This window comes from Zingiber officinale, chromosome 4A (assembly GCF_018446385.1).
Source record: "Zingiber officinale cultivar Zhangliang chromosome 4A, Zo_v1.1, whole genome shotgun sequence".
NCBI lineage: Eukaryota > Viridiplantae > Streptophyta > Magnoliopsida > Zingiberales > Zingiberaceae > Zingiber > Zingiber officinale.
In genome coordinates this window covers 55,405,116-55,422,690 of record NC_055992.1, presented here as the reverse complement: position 1 = coordinate 55,422,690, position 17,575 = coordinate 55,405,116, and the positions used below count along the sequence as shown (strand labels likewise).

Genomic DNA, 17,575 nt, shown 5'->3' with positions numbered 1-17,575 from the left:
CTGACTAGTAAGCTGACTATGGAAGATATCTACAAACCAGCTTGAGGGGGAGTGTTAGAAATCCCGTCATCATTAAAATCAAAGATATACAAATAAGGAAAAATAGGAAAAGATCATTTGTCAATTATTAGTTTGAATTAGCTTTAATTAGTTTCCTTGTTATTTAATTTCCTTTTCATTAGTTTCCTTTCTATTGTAAATTCTCTCTATAAACAAGAAAGTCGTGTAGCTATTCTTTTGTATAAGAAATTATTTCTTCCTCATTTTCTAAGTCAAAATCAATTTCCAACTGTTCATATAATCAAACTTCTTTAAGGAACATAAGCATGTACAACTTTTAATGTTGCACTTTATCAATACTATGGTTCTATCCCAAATCAATTCAAATAAAAATCATTATGCTTGGCATGTAAAGTCCATTAAACAAGAATGGTTTTGCTGTGGCAATGCTAAACAAACAATATATGACAAAAGAGATTATAGTTCTCTTTCCTTAAAAATCAATCTGTTCCAACTTATTACCATATACTAAGGTTAAAGATGAATAAGTAAATGGGTAAAAGAGAAAATGTTAGTGCGAAAGGAAAAAAAAATGTGAGTGAAAAATAAGGGGAAAATATTAAAATTGAAAAAAAAAAAAAATCATGGAAAGAAATTAAAAAATCTTAATGACTTAACCAAACAAAAACTAGTTCAGGTTGGTTTTATGCTTGGTTCCCTTAATGTGGTATAAAATCAACCAAAGGCTCAAGAAAATTAGTTAGTATTGTTTCAAGCAGAAATGAGAATTGCAATACAAGAAACACATTTTTCGCTGGCAAATTTAACAAATTACAAGCTCTAGGATTTTTCAGGATATCAGGAAACTACAAATTCTGAATCACAGAAAAATTGTATCATTTTATTATTCATTAAAAGGACTATTTAGAAAAGTAAACCTATCAACATACCCAAGCACGAAATGGACCCATTTGCTCCATTAATGTTTCAGCACCAGGCTGGATCAACTCCCTTACTTTTATCCTTATATCATCAGTCTGAAAAGAGAATAAAGCTTATAATATTTTGTTCTGTGAATATGCACTTTAATAGAGAAACAAATAAAGTTAACATGAAGCTGAACAATGATTAATGCTACCAGAAATACTTTATGAAGTGTATATATAAATGTTGGGAAAACCAACAAAAATTCGAAAAATCAAAAGTTAGTGAATTGATTAAAAATCCTCAATGACAAGTTCAGTTAGCAAAATCAGCCAAACTACCAAAAATCCCATGATTAATATGCATAATTTCTCTCATTCTGAATTTAACGATTCATTACATGCTGCTGTTATACTTTGAGCATGCCAATTAGGTAAATCAGCATCGTAAACTTAACTGTGACATCACCCGTGGTTAATTAATTGAACTTGAGAACTAGTTAAATAATAATAAAACTTCGTCAAGTTATTGTGTTAGAAGATCTGTGGAAGAGGAATAAAAGGGCAAAAATAGAAACAACACCTATCTTTTACAAAATTATTGAAGTGCTCATTTTTTTACAGATCATTAAAGGAGTGCTCTTCCTTTATTTTACAAACTTCATCAGTTGATGCTTTATGTCAACTTTGTCCTTCAAAGTCTTTTGCACCTTCATCTGACAAATTGGTCATTCAACAGGTTTGACACATGCACATATACAAACTCATATAGTTTTTGGTCAACACTACTGCATAAATTGTAAATTTTTTAAAAATATATTTAATCTTACATGAATTACAAATTTAAGATTAGTAAAAATAATATATTTTTTATTTTTTATAACTTCAAAAAATTATAAAAATAGTCATGTTGGAGTTTTGGTGCAAACTTTACATGGACATTTTTTGTTAAAAATTTGAATGAATCCATTGAATTCCAACGATCCTCTTGAAATAACCAAATGACTTAGCAATAACAAAAAAAAATGTTATACAGAACTACCAGCTTTGATTATGTAACAGTTTTGGTCAAAACTGCTAGACATATAGTCAAAATTAAAGGACAACTAGGTACACGAAATTCCCGCCAATGCATGGTCCGGGGAAGGGTTGGACTATATTGGATATATTGTACGCATCCTTACTTGCATTGCAAGAGGTTGTTTTTGCAACTCGAACCTCTGACTTTTAGGTCACACCATAGCAACTTTACTATTGCATCAAGGCTCCCCTTCAAATAGATAGTCAAAATTGCTATTTTTAAATCATTTGGACATTTTTAAAACATGGTTGAACTTCAATGGTCTTCTAAAGTAGATTGACCACGATTCAGAACTGTTGATTTAACAATTCAAAAAATATCGACCCTTAACCTTAATCTTCACAATTCAAAGCACCAATTACGATTCAGTTCACATTTCGCAACGATTCAAGATTATTATTTATATTTTATTTTTTAAAAAATATTTAAAAATTTATAAATGTGGAAAAATTAAAAAAAAATACTTAAATTTATGTAAGTTGCCTATATATTCCCTTATAGTATAAGGGAATTTAAGCCCACTAGTTCACTAATTCCTATAAAAACAAATTCTATGTTCGATGATAATTTTCATATATATAATTTTATTGTTGAACAAATTATATTCCTTGATAAAATCAACGAGTGTCATCTATTAAGCGAGTTAAATGAGATTAATAAATTCAACATTAAAAAATTCAAGGCAAATAGATTGAAAAATCAACTTCAATAAAAGGTGGATTAATCCGACATTAAAAAATTAAAAATAAATAGGTTAGTTTATATTAAATCACGCCATTTAAATATTAAAATGTTATTTTATTAAATGAGAGGTTCTCATTGAAAAAACCTAAACTTGTTAAAAAATAAGATTTTTTTGTTAAGATACTTATGAAACAGTTAAACCTATGATTAAGTTCAACATTCACTTTGAGAACAAACCTTTACTGACCCATCTAGAGATGGGCTGGTTACAGTTCAAACCCGATTACAATTTCAAGACAAGTCTATTCTATGCAAATCCAAATTTTCAATTTTCAGTAGAAAATTACTATGTAATAATTTTGGCCGAATTGTTACATGATCATGTTGTTGGGTCATTTTGAAAATCATGAATGTACTCCAATGACCTCTTATAATGCATCTATATATTTAAATTCAAAATTTAAGTTAAAATTGATCGTATGGTAGTTTTAGACCATAACTTCTGCAAGGTTATTTTTAAGTTGTGTAATCACTTTGAAAGATTAATGCACTCCGATAGCCTTCTAAAGTGGGGATCTATACATTCAAATTAAAGTTTTATAAAAAGAAAAAAAAACATTGTCATGTAGCGATTTAAATCAAAGCTACTATATGGATTAAAAATATGTATCAATTTTTGCCAAAACTGCTATATCCATTTTGAGTTATTTTATCATTTTGAAAACATAAATGGATTCCAAAGATCTAGAAACAGCCTCTTGCAAAAAAGCAGAGTAAGGATGCATGCAATGGATCCTTCCCCGGGACCCCGTATGACGGGAGCTTCATGCACCAGGCTGTCTTTTTTTTTTAAAATGGATTCCAAAGATCTTCTCAAGTGCATCTATATGTTCAGTTTCAAAATTTGAAAGAAAATGAACATATAGCTATTTATTTTTGATAACTTCTTATAAAAAATTTTAGAACTTCCTATAAAAATTATATTTCTAATAAATTTAAATACTTTAATTTATAATTTATGTAACATTTTTTTAAAAAATATATATACTAGAATATATCACTTTGCTTTCAATTATTTTTTAATAAAATATATTTTTTTATTTTAAGAAAATATAAATTATATAGTAATTTTGACCAAGTTTTCTTAGACGTAGATATAATACCTATTGGATGGTCAAGCTAATTTGTTTAGGCGGGCTTGCAAAATTGTAGTGAGTTTAGAAGGACAATAAAGTAAAACAACATGGGGCACCCTTTTTTGATGATAAATAAAAAAGGGATGATTATGTAAAAAAGAGGCATTATTTTGATTTTTACTTGAATAACAATTTTTCTCTTATTGAAGTGAGATTCATTGCATCTTACTTGTATCAAGTACCATAACAACTATATGTTCTATCAAGGGTCCAACTTTTAAAATCTGAATATTTCATGGCAAACGTCTTGGTGCCAATGAAATAAATAAATAAATATGAACAAAAATCTAATTATAATTTATCCATTTGAAGATCTTTTTCTAGGAAACTAGAATAAAAGCTGTTCAGTTATGCTTTTCCTATTCATTATTTTTATTCATTGTATTTATCTATATGAAATGTTATTTCATCTACTTGAAGTTTCGTCATTCTCATTCTCTTATACTCTCTTTACCCTAGAGAATGGATAGGCCATGAGCTCGTGGCTAGTCCGCTGCAGCGAATTCACGGTTAAGCGACCGGGCAGCTGCAAGCTTGCCATAAGCTTGTTGGCTCACAGCAGACACCAAAGAGTTTTTCTTGGGAGGAAAGAATAGAAATTTTGCCCAATTTCAGGTGGAAGAAAAAATAAAGTTGATCCATAGATGGATTTTGAATCCCACTTTTCCCTAACTTTGCATCAACTAAATGGAGGAAAGTGTCTCAAGTCTCGTGTGATCCATGCTTTCCCTGACCCGTCCAAGGTAAACAGGCCATTAGTCAAATCATAACCTCATACTATCTATCCTCCTCTGAAGAAAAACTACATATCAAAAATGTCAAGAAATCTAATGGTTGACTATAATTTTTCACAAACAAGTAACAGATGATGAGAAATATAACATTCATCCCAAGTGTGATTGAAATAGCAATCGGCAAGCACATGTAATGGTTGTCTAGTAGAAATTACTTGAGCACTAATAAATATTTCAAAATGGATAGTTAACTAAAAATCTGTATGGCAACTTACAGTGTGCAACTCCAGCTTATAAGCTACATATACAAACAGGAATGTAGCACCACCAAATACTATAGATGTAGCAGCAGCAAATGCCTTCCCAACTATAAAAGTGCAAAATGATAAATATCAGATTTGTTACCTTGTGCTATAAGCAACAAATAAAAAACTAGTCCTTGATAGTCTTAATAGAAGCCACTAGTGTTCAAATCACAAATCCCTTTGGATAGTTAGTAGACAATGTAGCAAAAAACAAAAAATAAATCAAGTTTCAACATAAAACTAACAAGGATCTGAGGAAAACATAAATTTTTCTGCAACTCTAATGAAGATTTAAAAGAAAATTTAACATTCTGTGTTTCCTACAATCTAACAGCTACTACTTTTAAAGGAAAAAACTAAAAATATTGAACAAATTTTATCATGCGAACAATCAACAGTGATCTTAAAAACTCCATATTTGTAATTGAGACAATATACTTCTTCATGAGATAAAACTATCCTTCTACCAGTACCAACTAAGAATGAATCACATCCATTTTAAGTAATAAGCAAATGTTGTGCACTAGCTATCTTTCTCAGTGAGATTGTCATAGATGTGGTTAGCATAATTTTATGAGGCTTTACTATATAAAATTTAAAATAACCTCCATGAAGTGACAGTTGTTGACTTCCATTTCAAGCACCAAGATTGATATTGTATTGTATCATATTATGAATTTTAAGATTGTGAATCATAAAATTCACATAAAATCATAAAATATGTTAAAAGATTATTCTGTTTTCTTAGAACAGTTTTGAGATCCTATAATATGTAAAATGATACAGTATATTATACAATAACACAACGTTATAGATAAAGCAAGTTGGCATTGACTTATAACAAAGGTATATAGGTTTATTTCTTACAGATTAGTTTTATTTGACTTCATTCTAAAATAAGCAATATAATTTTTAATCTCAACTGCTTTTGACATATAAAAACATTTTTCAATCCACCCTCTGTTACAATAATAATTTTTAGGGACAAATTGTAAATTTGTAAAACTAATAGACTAATTTGCAAAATGCCAAATAAAACCTAATCTCCTTCTCCCCTCTCCATGCACTTCTTATTTTAGTTTTTTCTTTCTTCGTTGCAAACAGCAAAAGACACTGCCTTGCCACAACTACCTACCATCACTAAGGGTGAGCAAAAGTCCGTTTAAACCGAACAAACCGAATTTTAAAATTGAGTTCGGTTTATTCGAATTTTTTTTTTTTAAAAAAAAATAGTTAATTCGGTTCGGAATTGATTTTAAAATTCTTTATTCGGTTAAACTGAATAGACTAGATAAACCGAATTTTTGGACCGCATGAAATTTTTAGACCTAATTTTTAGACCGAAACCGAATTTTGTTAAACCGAACCAAATTTTTAGACCCTAATTATAAAAATTCAATTAATTTGGTTTTAAATTAACCGATATTTTATCAGATTTATTCAATTTTTATTAAAAAAATTATGTTAGTTTGGTTCTATTTTAATCAAATACTCACCCCTAACCATCATCGCTTGGTCGTTGTCACCCGAAGTTTAATGCACCAAAGTCTCCATCTCCTCCCTCTTCATTTGTTTTTCCCTCTCAATCTCTCCCTTGGCTAGCATACGATGTTCCAGACTTCAGGCAACAACACTCTGCCCGTTCTTTTCTCAACCAACACTACACTATTTTTTTTTTTTGGATAAGTAAAAATTATATATCAAAATGTACAAAATAAGGCTTTTGGGGTTAGTCATGTAAGTATCAGATCTGAGTAAACACCTAAAGACCTATATACTCTTGTATATCTACTCAACATCTAATTGTCTCTCACCAAAAAACCAAAACTGTTGTATCTTGATGTGGCAACCTTTATTGTTGTTGTCACGACATGCCCACACCTCTCAAACTGTCGGCACCACAGTTGTAGCCCCCATCTTTGCTGCTTGTCGTTGTAGGAATCCGTGCCCCAATTGTTGAGGTTTGTCCAACAACTTTGCCACCACTTGATAAGGTTCTTCATTAGTTGGTGAATTAAGTTGATGGTTGCAGCGACTTTCTCCTCCTCTCCTCCAAAGGTGCCGACGAGGATTTGAAGATGGTTCCCGACTTAGACACCCTTTTGGGTGACAGTTGGCTTTGATTGGAGGTAATTTTGATAAATTTTGATTTTTACATTAAGGCCTATTTTAGAGGAACTTTATGTCATCTTTCATTATGGGTAACAACTATTATAACCTGTGTAACAACCCTCTTTAGGTCCCTTACTCTTGTTGCTTTACAAATTTCTCTCGTCTTACTTGTCCTGTGATATTATAGTTGTATATCTAGTTGTTTATTTCCTTTTGAGAAAATCATGATAAATTAAATTATAAAAACTACTAAAGTAATTGATAAATTATACTATAGAGCTTCAACTCCGTAATCTAAAGAAGTAGTGTTATCATTTATACTAATTAATAAGATAATGGTTGCAACATTTATACTTAGAGAAAACAAAGAACAATTTTGACATGATATAACTTCTAAGCCACCATTAGCTTCACCATTGTAGTTGTTTGTGTATCCATGTGACTTATTTTTTTGCATTATAAGGTGTCAGTCCATATTAGTTATCATCAACTTTGTCTCCATGTTTCAAGATTTTCTTTTTTTATGCCATAGATGCGTGTGTTTGTTACATGATTTTAATATTGTTTAACATGAATTTTGCGGTACTTCATGAACATATTTTGCATTCTTGCATCTTCATTGTATTTATTTTACTCTTACTCTTTTGGTTCGGAAAACTCCTCTGTCCTTGTTTTTATTGATCTAATGAATTTTCGGGAAAAAAAAACGAAGTCATTTAAGCCTTAGAACGAGAAGCTAATAAGAAACATGACACGGGTGTGTTCCTTCAAACAAAGTTAAACAAAGAACAAAGAGGAGATGGAGTTTTCAGCATTTGACACACCCTGGGGGCGTGCCCCTGGCACAACCATGCCTCATCCAGAGCTCTGAGGCACGGTCGTATTTCCCTCCACTGAACTCAACACGGCCCGGTCGTACCTCATCCGCCAGCATAACACACTATGTCTGACTAGATTCATCACCGAGCCAGACGTGCCTCGGTCGTGCCTCCCAAGCACGACCGAGCTACCAATACCAGGCCAAACACGCTTAGGATGTGCCTCCTAGGCACGGCCATGTCTGGCCCCGATTCAGCAACCAAACCGGGCACGCCCCGATCGTGTCCGACCCCTGCTCCAGCACCCAAGCACAACATGCACCGACCGTGCCTCGGAGGCACCACCATGTCACATGGATATCTCTTTGACGGTTTTGAGTTCTATAAACGTTAAAAAGGTTGGAGGGCTATAAAAGGCCCAAAAAGCCTCTTAACTCGGGGACGAGGGTTTTCCTTGTTCTAGGGAACCTAGAGCAACTATTCCAAGAGCCGCCACAACGATCAATCCACTGATTGGAGCTTGGAATTCCTTTCAAAGACCGGCAACCATACCGCTAAACTTTCTTCTCTCCCCACCTTTTTTGAGTTGTAATATCTTATATTCAATGTCTCTCAGTTGTAACTCCATATCCATGGAGTAGTTTTCCAGATTTAGGATAAGAAGAAGCCCGATGTAATCGTTAACAATCAATTCAAGTATTTATTTAATTTTCTCTATTGCATGACATGTTTATTGCATGATATGTTTATTCCATAATCCAACTTTATTGTGCGTATCTCATGAGACGCGGGGAAGGACCGAAAGGTGAACCCAACTCTCTGACCCATAAATGTCCGAACTGTCGTCGTCTGCTGGACGCCGGCCTGCCTCCCTCCTCTGGCAAACCTATTGTTTGCTGGTGCTGTTTTCACCGCCGGACCTACTGCTTGCTGTTGCTTCCCTTTGTGCCACCGAACTTGCTGCTTCCCTTTCCCACCGCTGCCCTCCACTCTCCAGTTTTTGGCAAGTTTATTGTTTTGTTTTTTCTTTTGATATCATTGCTCAGAATTTCTGAAATCGCTGCCTTCCAAAATCTATTTTTTCTTCTTAAATGTTGTTTTTAGCATAAAAATTAAAAATGTTCAGCTTATTTTGCAATGGACTAACACTTCTTTAATTTGTTACGCCAAAAAAAAAATATTGTATAATAGGATGTTGGGAAAGTCTATTGATCGATATGTTTATGTTATTTTTAGCCTATTTGCCATGGAAAGTTTTCAAAATGAGAATAGGTAGGAGGATGTCGATGATTATTCACCTTTGTAAAAATTTATAACCAAGGTAGAAAAGGCAGTTGGAGGAGGAAATGTCACTTGGTCATGCAATATATGTAGTAAAGTGTGCAAAGGATCATATTCGAGGGTGAAAGGACACCTGTTAAAACAAAAAGGTTCTGGTATTGCTGGTTGTACGATTGTTACAATGGATCAAATGAAGCGTATGCAACAGCTTGTGGATGATGCGAAATTGAGAAAGAAGAATCCTAAACCAAAAGAAGTTTCATTGCCTTCGTCATCTGTATCATTAAACATGGCTTCAAAATCCTCATTTAGTGGTCCTTTGCAAAATGATGATCCAACTCTAACAAAGAAGAGGAAAGTACCATTAAATGCTAGAGATGAGCTCCACTCCGAAATTACGAGGTTGTTTTATATTGGGGGATTATGTTTCAATATTGCTAGGAATCCTCATTATGTTCGTGCTTTCAGTTTGGCTACTCAACGAACGATTCCAGGTTATCTTCCACCTAGATACAATTTATTAAGAACTTCACTTCTTCAAAAAGAAAAAGCTCATATTGAAAAGCTGTTGGAGCCAGCAAAAGCTGCTTGGAAACAAAAGGGGGTTAGTATTTGTAGTGATGGGTGGTCAGATGTGCAAAGAAGACCGCTAATTAATATCATGGTCGTATGTGAAAGTGGTCCTATGTTTTTTAAGGCTATAAATTGTGAAGGCGAGTACAATGATAAAACTTTCATCTCCAAGTTACTCATTAATGCCATAAATGAAGTGAGACATCATAATGTTGTCCAAGTGGTCACCGATAATGCTCTTGTTTGCAAAACTGGTTACTCGTTGAGGCAAAGTACCCACACATATTTTGGACTTCTTGTGTTGTGCAAACATTTAATCTTGCTTTGAAGAATATTTGTGCACCGACTGACTCTCTACAAAACAAAGAAGCCTTTGATGAGTGCAAGTGGATAGCAGAAGTAGCAAATGATGCTTCAATGATCAAGAATTTTATCATGAATCACAATATGAGATTATCGATGTTCAACAATAACTCAAACTTGAAGATGGTATCACTTGCGGATACTCGATTTGCTTCCACGATCATTATGCTTAAAAGGTTCAACAAATCAAGAAATGTCTTGAAAACATGGTGATTAGTGAAAGATGAGATCTATACAAGGATGAGGATGTAGTGAAGGCCAGAGTAGTGAAGTACAAAATATTGGATGATCAATTTTGGGAAAAGATTGATTATATACTTGCTTTCACAAGTCCGATTTATGAGATGTTAAGGAAAGCAGACTAATCAACCTTGTCTTCATTTAATCTATGAGTGGTGGGATGAAATGATAAAGAAAATGAAAGTTGCTATCTCAAAGAGGCCTTATAGTGGAGATTCAAAGTTTTATGAGATTGTTCATAATATTCTGGTGGAGAGATGGAATAAAAGCAATACATCTCTACATTGTTTGGCGCAGTCTTTGAATCCAAGGTAAAGCTCTAAAATGTTTAACTTTCTAAGTTTTAGCAAATTAAAAATATTAGTTCATGAATGATGTTAAACTATCAATCTTTTTATATAAGTATTATAGCCATGAGTGACTACAAGAATCTTCCAATCGTCTTCCTCCTCATAGGGACATCGAAGTTTCAAGGGAAAGGAAAAAGTGCATTGAAAGATATTACTCCAATTCATCCAAACGAAAAAGTGTCAATGAGAAGTTTGCCTCTTTTTCAGCTGTCATTGATGATTTTTCTGATAATGATGCAATGTGTGATCGAGGTTTGATGTCTCCAACTAAGTGGTGGGTTATCCATGGTGCTTCTGCACCAACTCTTCAAAGTTTAGCATTAAAGCTACTTGGACAACCATCTTGTTCTTCTTCTTCTTGTGAGAGAAATTAGAGCACGTATAGTTTCATACATTCATTGAAGAGGAACAAGATAACACCCGAAAGAGCGGAAGATTTGGTGTATGTTCACTATAATCTTCGTTTTTTATCGAGGAGTCCACATTATAGTGAAGGAGAAAGTAAGATGGAGGATGTTGGAGCAGATGGATTTGATTCCATGGACATGGAGGGTGCTACTATCCTTGAAATTGCCAATTTGTCTCTTGATGAATCTAAATTGGAATCAATCTTATTTACTGACGAAGACAGTATTGGTGCTGAGACTGACATGGATGTTTGATTTTTTTACTTATTCAAGATGGATTTGGTAGTTTAAGATGGATTTGGTATTTTATGTTTTGATATGTTGATGGATATTATGATTGATGTAATATGATTTTCTATTCTAGGATTTTAAATTTTTAATACTATATATATATATATATATATATAGTATTTTTATATTTTTTAATAATCGTCGTATCCTAGCCGTATCGTGTTTTATATTTTTTAAATTTTCCGTATCACCATATCCGTGTCGTGTCTAATACGATACTCGTACGCGTATCCATACAACATAATTTGCATTGTTGGGACTTTTAGGAAGAATTAACATTATTATTTACTAAAATAATGTACAGTGCAACGATACTTGCAAGTTATATAAATAAAAATCGAAACAACATTTTAAATTGTAAAAAAGAGACCATATATTTCTACACCCAATAATCCGCTTATATATATATATATATATATATATATATATATATATATATATATAAAAGGAGGGAAAGAGGATCCTAGAATTATGGTATGTCTATCAATCATTAATTACAATCAATCACAAACCCTATAATCAAGCTAATTTAAATCAATCATAATCCCTACACTTAAAGGAATCTTCGAAAGTATTCAACACTCTCCCTCAACCTGGAGCATATATGTCAATCATAATCATATTCAGCTTGTCACTAAGTTCCAAGAATCATTTTCCTCCTAATGCTTTAGTGAAGACATGGGCAATTTGGTTGAATGATGATGTGAATGGAGTGACAATTTTCTGACTCATTACATACTTGCGAAAAAAGTAACAGTTAACCTCAATATGCTTAGTCCTCTCCTGAAAAACTGGGTTACTTGCAATATGAATAACTATTTGGGTATCACAGTACATTGGCAGTGGACCCTAATTCTTTAAGCAGATTCTTCAACCATAACATCTCAATTACACTGTGAGCCATGGCTCTATACTCAGCTTCGGTGATCGACCTAGCAACAACAATTTGTTTCTTACTTCGCCATGTTATTAGATTTCCCCTACATAAGTGCAATATCCAGAAGTGAACCGTCTGTCGGTCTTAGATCCAGCATAGTCGACATAAGAATAAGCTTCAATTTTTAGGTGTTCATTTCTCTTAAATGACAACTTTTTTCCTAGAGATTTCTTAATGTGCTTAAAGATTGAACACCTAAAGATTAAGACCATAAAACTGTGTAAATCCTTTAGCCACCAAACGAGCTTTGTATTGATCAATAGTAAAGTCGACTTTAAATTTTAAAGTAAATACCCAACGACAGACAACAATATCAACAAAAGATAGTGCAGCCAACAGCTCCCAAGTACCACGAGAGATAAGGGCAGACATTTCCTCATCCATTGCAATTCACCAAGCCGAGTGTTGAAAAGCCTCAGAGTAGGAAGTTAGAACTTCTGTAAATGATAGAAAAATAGCAAAATCGCGGAATGCATGACTAAGGTAATCAAACGAAATATGATTAGACAAAGGATGAGTAATGCAAGACCGAATACCTTTACGAAGAGTAATAAGCAAATCAATATCGAGGGGCGAGCATCAAGATCTGCAGGAAGAGGCAGCGAGGGACATGAATCTAGTTCTGGCTGAGCACGCCTCATGTACACCTGTAATGGTTTAAGAAATAGAGCATCTGTAATGGGAGACATGGATGGTAAGATAGGTAATGGAGGAGATGCTAATGTATCATGTGACTGAGGTACACAGGGAAAAAGTAAGGTCGGGACTAAAAATGTAACATCAGCACAGGTGTTACGTTTGTGTGCAACTGCATTTTGTGAGTGGGTAAAGACAAGGATATCCTTTTTATGTGAAAGAATATCCAAACAAGATGAATTTAATCGAGTGAGGAGACAATTTATCCAAGCTAGAAGTAAAATTATGAACAAAACAAATACAACCAAATATACGAGGAGGCAGGAGATTTGTCATGATGAAGAGAAGAGAAGGGGATATCCCCATGTAACACAGTAGAAGACATCCTATTTATGAGACAGCAAGTTGTGAGTATAGCATCACCCTACAAAAACTTAGGAACATGCATGTGACAAAGAAGAGTATGAGCTACATCTAAAATATGATGATGTTTGCATTCAGCAACTCTATTTTGTTAGGAAGCGTATGAACAAGAGGTTTGATGAATTATGCTATGCCATAAGAATTGCATAATATAGATACTGTGTTTTGAGTAAACTCAAGTGCATTATCGGTAAGAAGAATGAGCAAGGCAACAGAATATTGAATTTTTATTTCGTTATAAAATGATATTAACACCTCAAGAACCTCACTCATATTTTTGAATAAATATAACCAAGTCATGCGAGAATAATCATCAACAAAAAATATAAAATACTGAAAACCTCCTCTCTACTCAACTCTACTAGGTCCTCAAACATCACAATAAATAAGTTTAAAAGCAAAAGAACTACGTTTATCAACTCTAGAAGGAAAAGAAGTACGTGTTTGCCAAACTCACAGGTAGACAAAACGGGAACCAAACTTTTAAAAGTGGAAGAAGATGGGTGACCTAGATGACAATGTCACTGATAAGGAGACAGTTGCTGAGAGTGCCCGGGAACTTACAAGTGTAACCAAACTCAAATAATATTGGCTATTACTCTTATGTCCTCCACCAATTATCCTCTTCGTGTGTAGGTCCTGAATAATATAATAGGATGGATAAAGAGATACAGAACAATTGTGAGCTTTTGTTAGCTAGCTTATGGAGTAAACTAATCAGAAATTTAGGTGCAAAGAGAACATTATCAAGAGTGGTATTTGCAATGAACCTAACAACACTTCTTCTCGTAATCGGAGAATAGGTGTCATTGGTTAGACGGACAGGGGATATAGATGAGGAAACAAAAGAGAAAGAGAAAACAGACTTGTTACGTACCGGAATCCAACATTCAAGACTTATCACGAGACACAACAAACGCACCTGGAGAGGATGAGGCAACAGTGGCAGAGGGAATGCTAGCAGAAGAGTGAAGCAATATCTCATAATCCGTACGAGAAATAGAGACCATATCATCATGACCACCAGTCCAGTGTCTAGTGATGGAGTCAATAGTTCGGTGGATGCATTATTACCTCAGTCGAGCTTATCAAACTTCGTCCAACACTTCTCAGAGGCATGGTTGGAACGGTCACAGTGAACACACGAACGGCTACTCCCAGTGGTATCAGTTCCACGACCATGACCTGACTACGGTTACAACGCCGAAAGAACCCACAACCACAAGCAACCATAGCCGAAGTGTCGGAAGATGAGAAAAAACTAATATCATGACGACCACACACGAAGAACCCGAAGCAGAAAAGGACATTGGTGCTAAAATCGACAACACACGTGTTGGCACCGAATCAGCAGAAAAGGACGTGGGCGTCGAAATCAACAGAAAAGGACATCAACGCCGAAATCGATAGTAGTAATAGGAGACGACAGTAGTAGCTACAGGAAGGAGCAACAAGGGGCGGCAGAAAAATTAGGTCAGAGAAGGAGAACCCTGCTCTGATACCATATAAAAGAGAAAGAGACCATATATTTCTACATTTAATACTCCGCTTACATGTAGGTATTTATATATATAAAGAGGAAAAGAATATCCTATAATTATGGTATGTATATCAATCATTAATTGTCAATCAATCACAATCCCTATAATCAAGTTAATCTAAATTAATCATAATCTCTATAATTATGGAAATCTTCAAAAGTATTCAACATAAATGTTTCAATGCAGTTTATATTTTGCATTCTAAATAAGTTTTAGTGACAAAGCAAGAAAAATTTAAAGGTATCCAGATGATTTTTAAGATGTAGAATTATCTATAAAATTGTGAACTACAATCAGCTACACAAACCAAAACAGATTATGAACGAAATTAATTAGAAACCTTGAATGCAATATTATAAAGTGAGGAAATTACTTTGGGCGTATGCTGCTAATGCAGCCTTTATCTTCTCAGGATCAGCAGGACGGGGAAATCTATCACGTCTCAAGTCATTTGCTGTGGATGCTGAAATGTTTGGATGTTCATTAGACAGTTGCCATCTGCACTAAATAATAAACGCAATAACTATCTCCTGATGATAGAACCATCACAACTCAGAAAGTCAAAAATTAAAATTAGAAAAGATGTTTTGATGTAAATAAGGAATTGATTTGAAATTCAAATAGATTCCTTAACTGCATCATTTTATCTGTGTTATCATCTCATGGGGAAAAACTGAGGCAAATTTGCAACCAAGCACCAAATTGAAAAACTCAAGGTGCAAAACCAAATATAAACATCGGGTGACAATTCATCAATTAATAGAACTATCCAAGAAAACCTTCACAAATTCCAATGAAATTTGAATCTGATGGGGGTCTAGATGCATTATGTTTGTCCTGATGGGGGTCTAGCCCAACTGTCTGATCACATGGGCCAAGTTCAACCCAGGGTTAAATGACGAACGACTAAGAATTTTGCTTCAAAGATTTCACATCCAATGTTTCTCCATGGGCTAGACAATAGGTTAGTTACTCCTCACAAGGCAGTATTTCTACGACGTAACCAGGTGGGTGGTAGATGCATTGATTGACTTCTCCATGCTTCTCATCTTCTTCAAGCTCTAATGTGAAATCTCGATTATTTAATTGTTGCGTAACTTCAATCACTAATTTGACTTTTAGCTCGACATTCTCCCTGCCCTTTGTTGGGAATGGGCTCTCTCCATCATAGCTAGGTCATGATAACCAGAAGAAACAAGGGACCATGATTTAGTTGATGATTTTGGTCGGGGAAGAAATGTTAGGACCTCACAGTTGACTTATCATGCACATAGTGGTGTTCAAGTAGTGCTGTCTGGCAAATGCCTGCATAAGTTTACTAAGCAATCAAGTAGAGCAGAACACCATTGAGCAGGTGAAGTTCACTATTTCCACATCACAAGTCCCACTAAAATCAATGTTGATTTTCTGAATCTAACGTGAGTTTTGGCTTGTTGATTTCATGGTTTTACAGAGTTTTCTATGCAAGGGAATATCAATACAGTTTTGATCCTCAATTTCTTAAATGTCTTGTATATGCTATACATCTATTTTTCTTTCAATATGGTAGAGAAAATAGGCATAAACTACTTGATCTTACACTCACCTAGTTTAATTCCCTAGGTAGGTAGGTAGGTATCTTGAAGTCCTTGAATACGTGATTTACATTCCTTCTTTATTAGTGAATAAGATATCAAATTGACACTTGATACCAGAACCTCCCATATTCTCCCAGCATCTGTCTCACCGGGCCACTCATCTAGTGAGGCTCCCCCTTCCGATTCATTTGAAAGCCTTGTCGAACTTATCTCTACCTTGTCCCAAGAATCTCTCTTCCTCTTCAACGAAGCACCACCTCTTCTCCAACTTCACTTTAAAGCTTATCCCTTTGTCTCCCTCTCCCAACAACATCCTTCCTATGTCAAGAGCCTCCACCCACCTCTCTCACCCGATAGCTCAATTCTCCTAAATCTCTTCACACAAGATTAATTCTCCGGAAACCAAGTCTAGAGTTGTATTGTGGACTCTTTGCCACCTTCCCAGCCCTTGCAATTCCATTATCTCCATGATCACTTTACCATCTTTACCACCAACAAATATAACCCCATCTTGACCACCGATCGCTTGTAGACTGTTTCAAAGAGCAGCATGGCTCAGATAAATTGCAAGTTGATCTCACTTACAAAGTGATATCAGGGTCTACTTAGATCTTATCACAGTTCGGAACCGCTGGTTTAACGATTCCTAACAAGTCGACCCTTAATCTTAACGGCCCAAGATAGTTACGGTTCACGATTCGGAACCGCTGATTCACGCCATAGATTAAGATTATTATATTAAAAAAAATTAAATTTTAAATTTATTTTAAAAAAAACTTGCACTCATTTAAGTTGACTACGTATCCCCTTAGGGTATAGGGAAATCAAAACTCACGTAGTTCTTTTATATTTTTACCCTTTTACATTTAAAAGTGGTGTTGTCACTCACTTCCATTTCCTGTTCGTATTCATTCCTTCAATATCAAAATCTTCAACTTCGTCAAAGTTGCAATCCTTGAATTCTTTTCTCGGCTCTAATCCAATCATCGAGTAATGCTTGAGCTTCCAATGAGTCGGGAGACAAAGTTGATCGTTGTTCATCTAATATGTTGTCACCGGCACTGAACGTCTGCTCCACAGCAACAATTGACACAGAACAAGTT

General features: G+C 34.4%; 1 protein-coding gene across 1 annotated transcript in view; it reads right to left on the bottom strand.

The window, feature by feature from the left end:
• Window positions 1-17,575, bottom strand: part of LOC121969923 — a 59,790-nt gene that overhangs the window by 23,232 nt on the left and 18,983 nt on the right. Inside the window, exons 2-4 of the mRNA XM_042520244.1 lie at window positions 15,269-15,393; window positions 4,894-4,985; window positions 951-1,037 (exon numbers count right to left, since the gene is read on the bottom strand). Of these exons, the coding sequence (XP_042376178.1) occupies window positions 951-1,037; window positions 4,894-4,985; window positions 15,269-15,393 (304 nt within the window). The remainder of the gene's footprint in view (window positions 1-950; window positions 1,038-4,893; window positions 4,986-15,268; window positions 15,394-17,575) is intronic.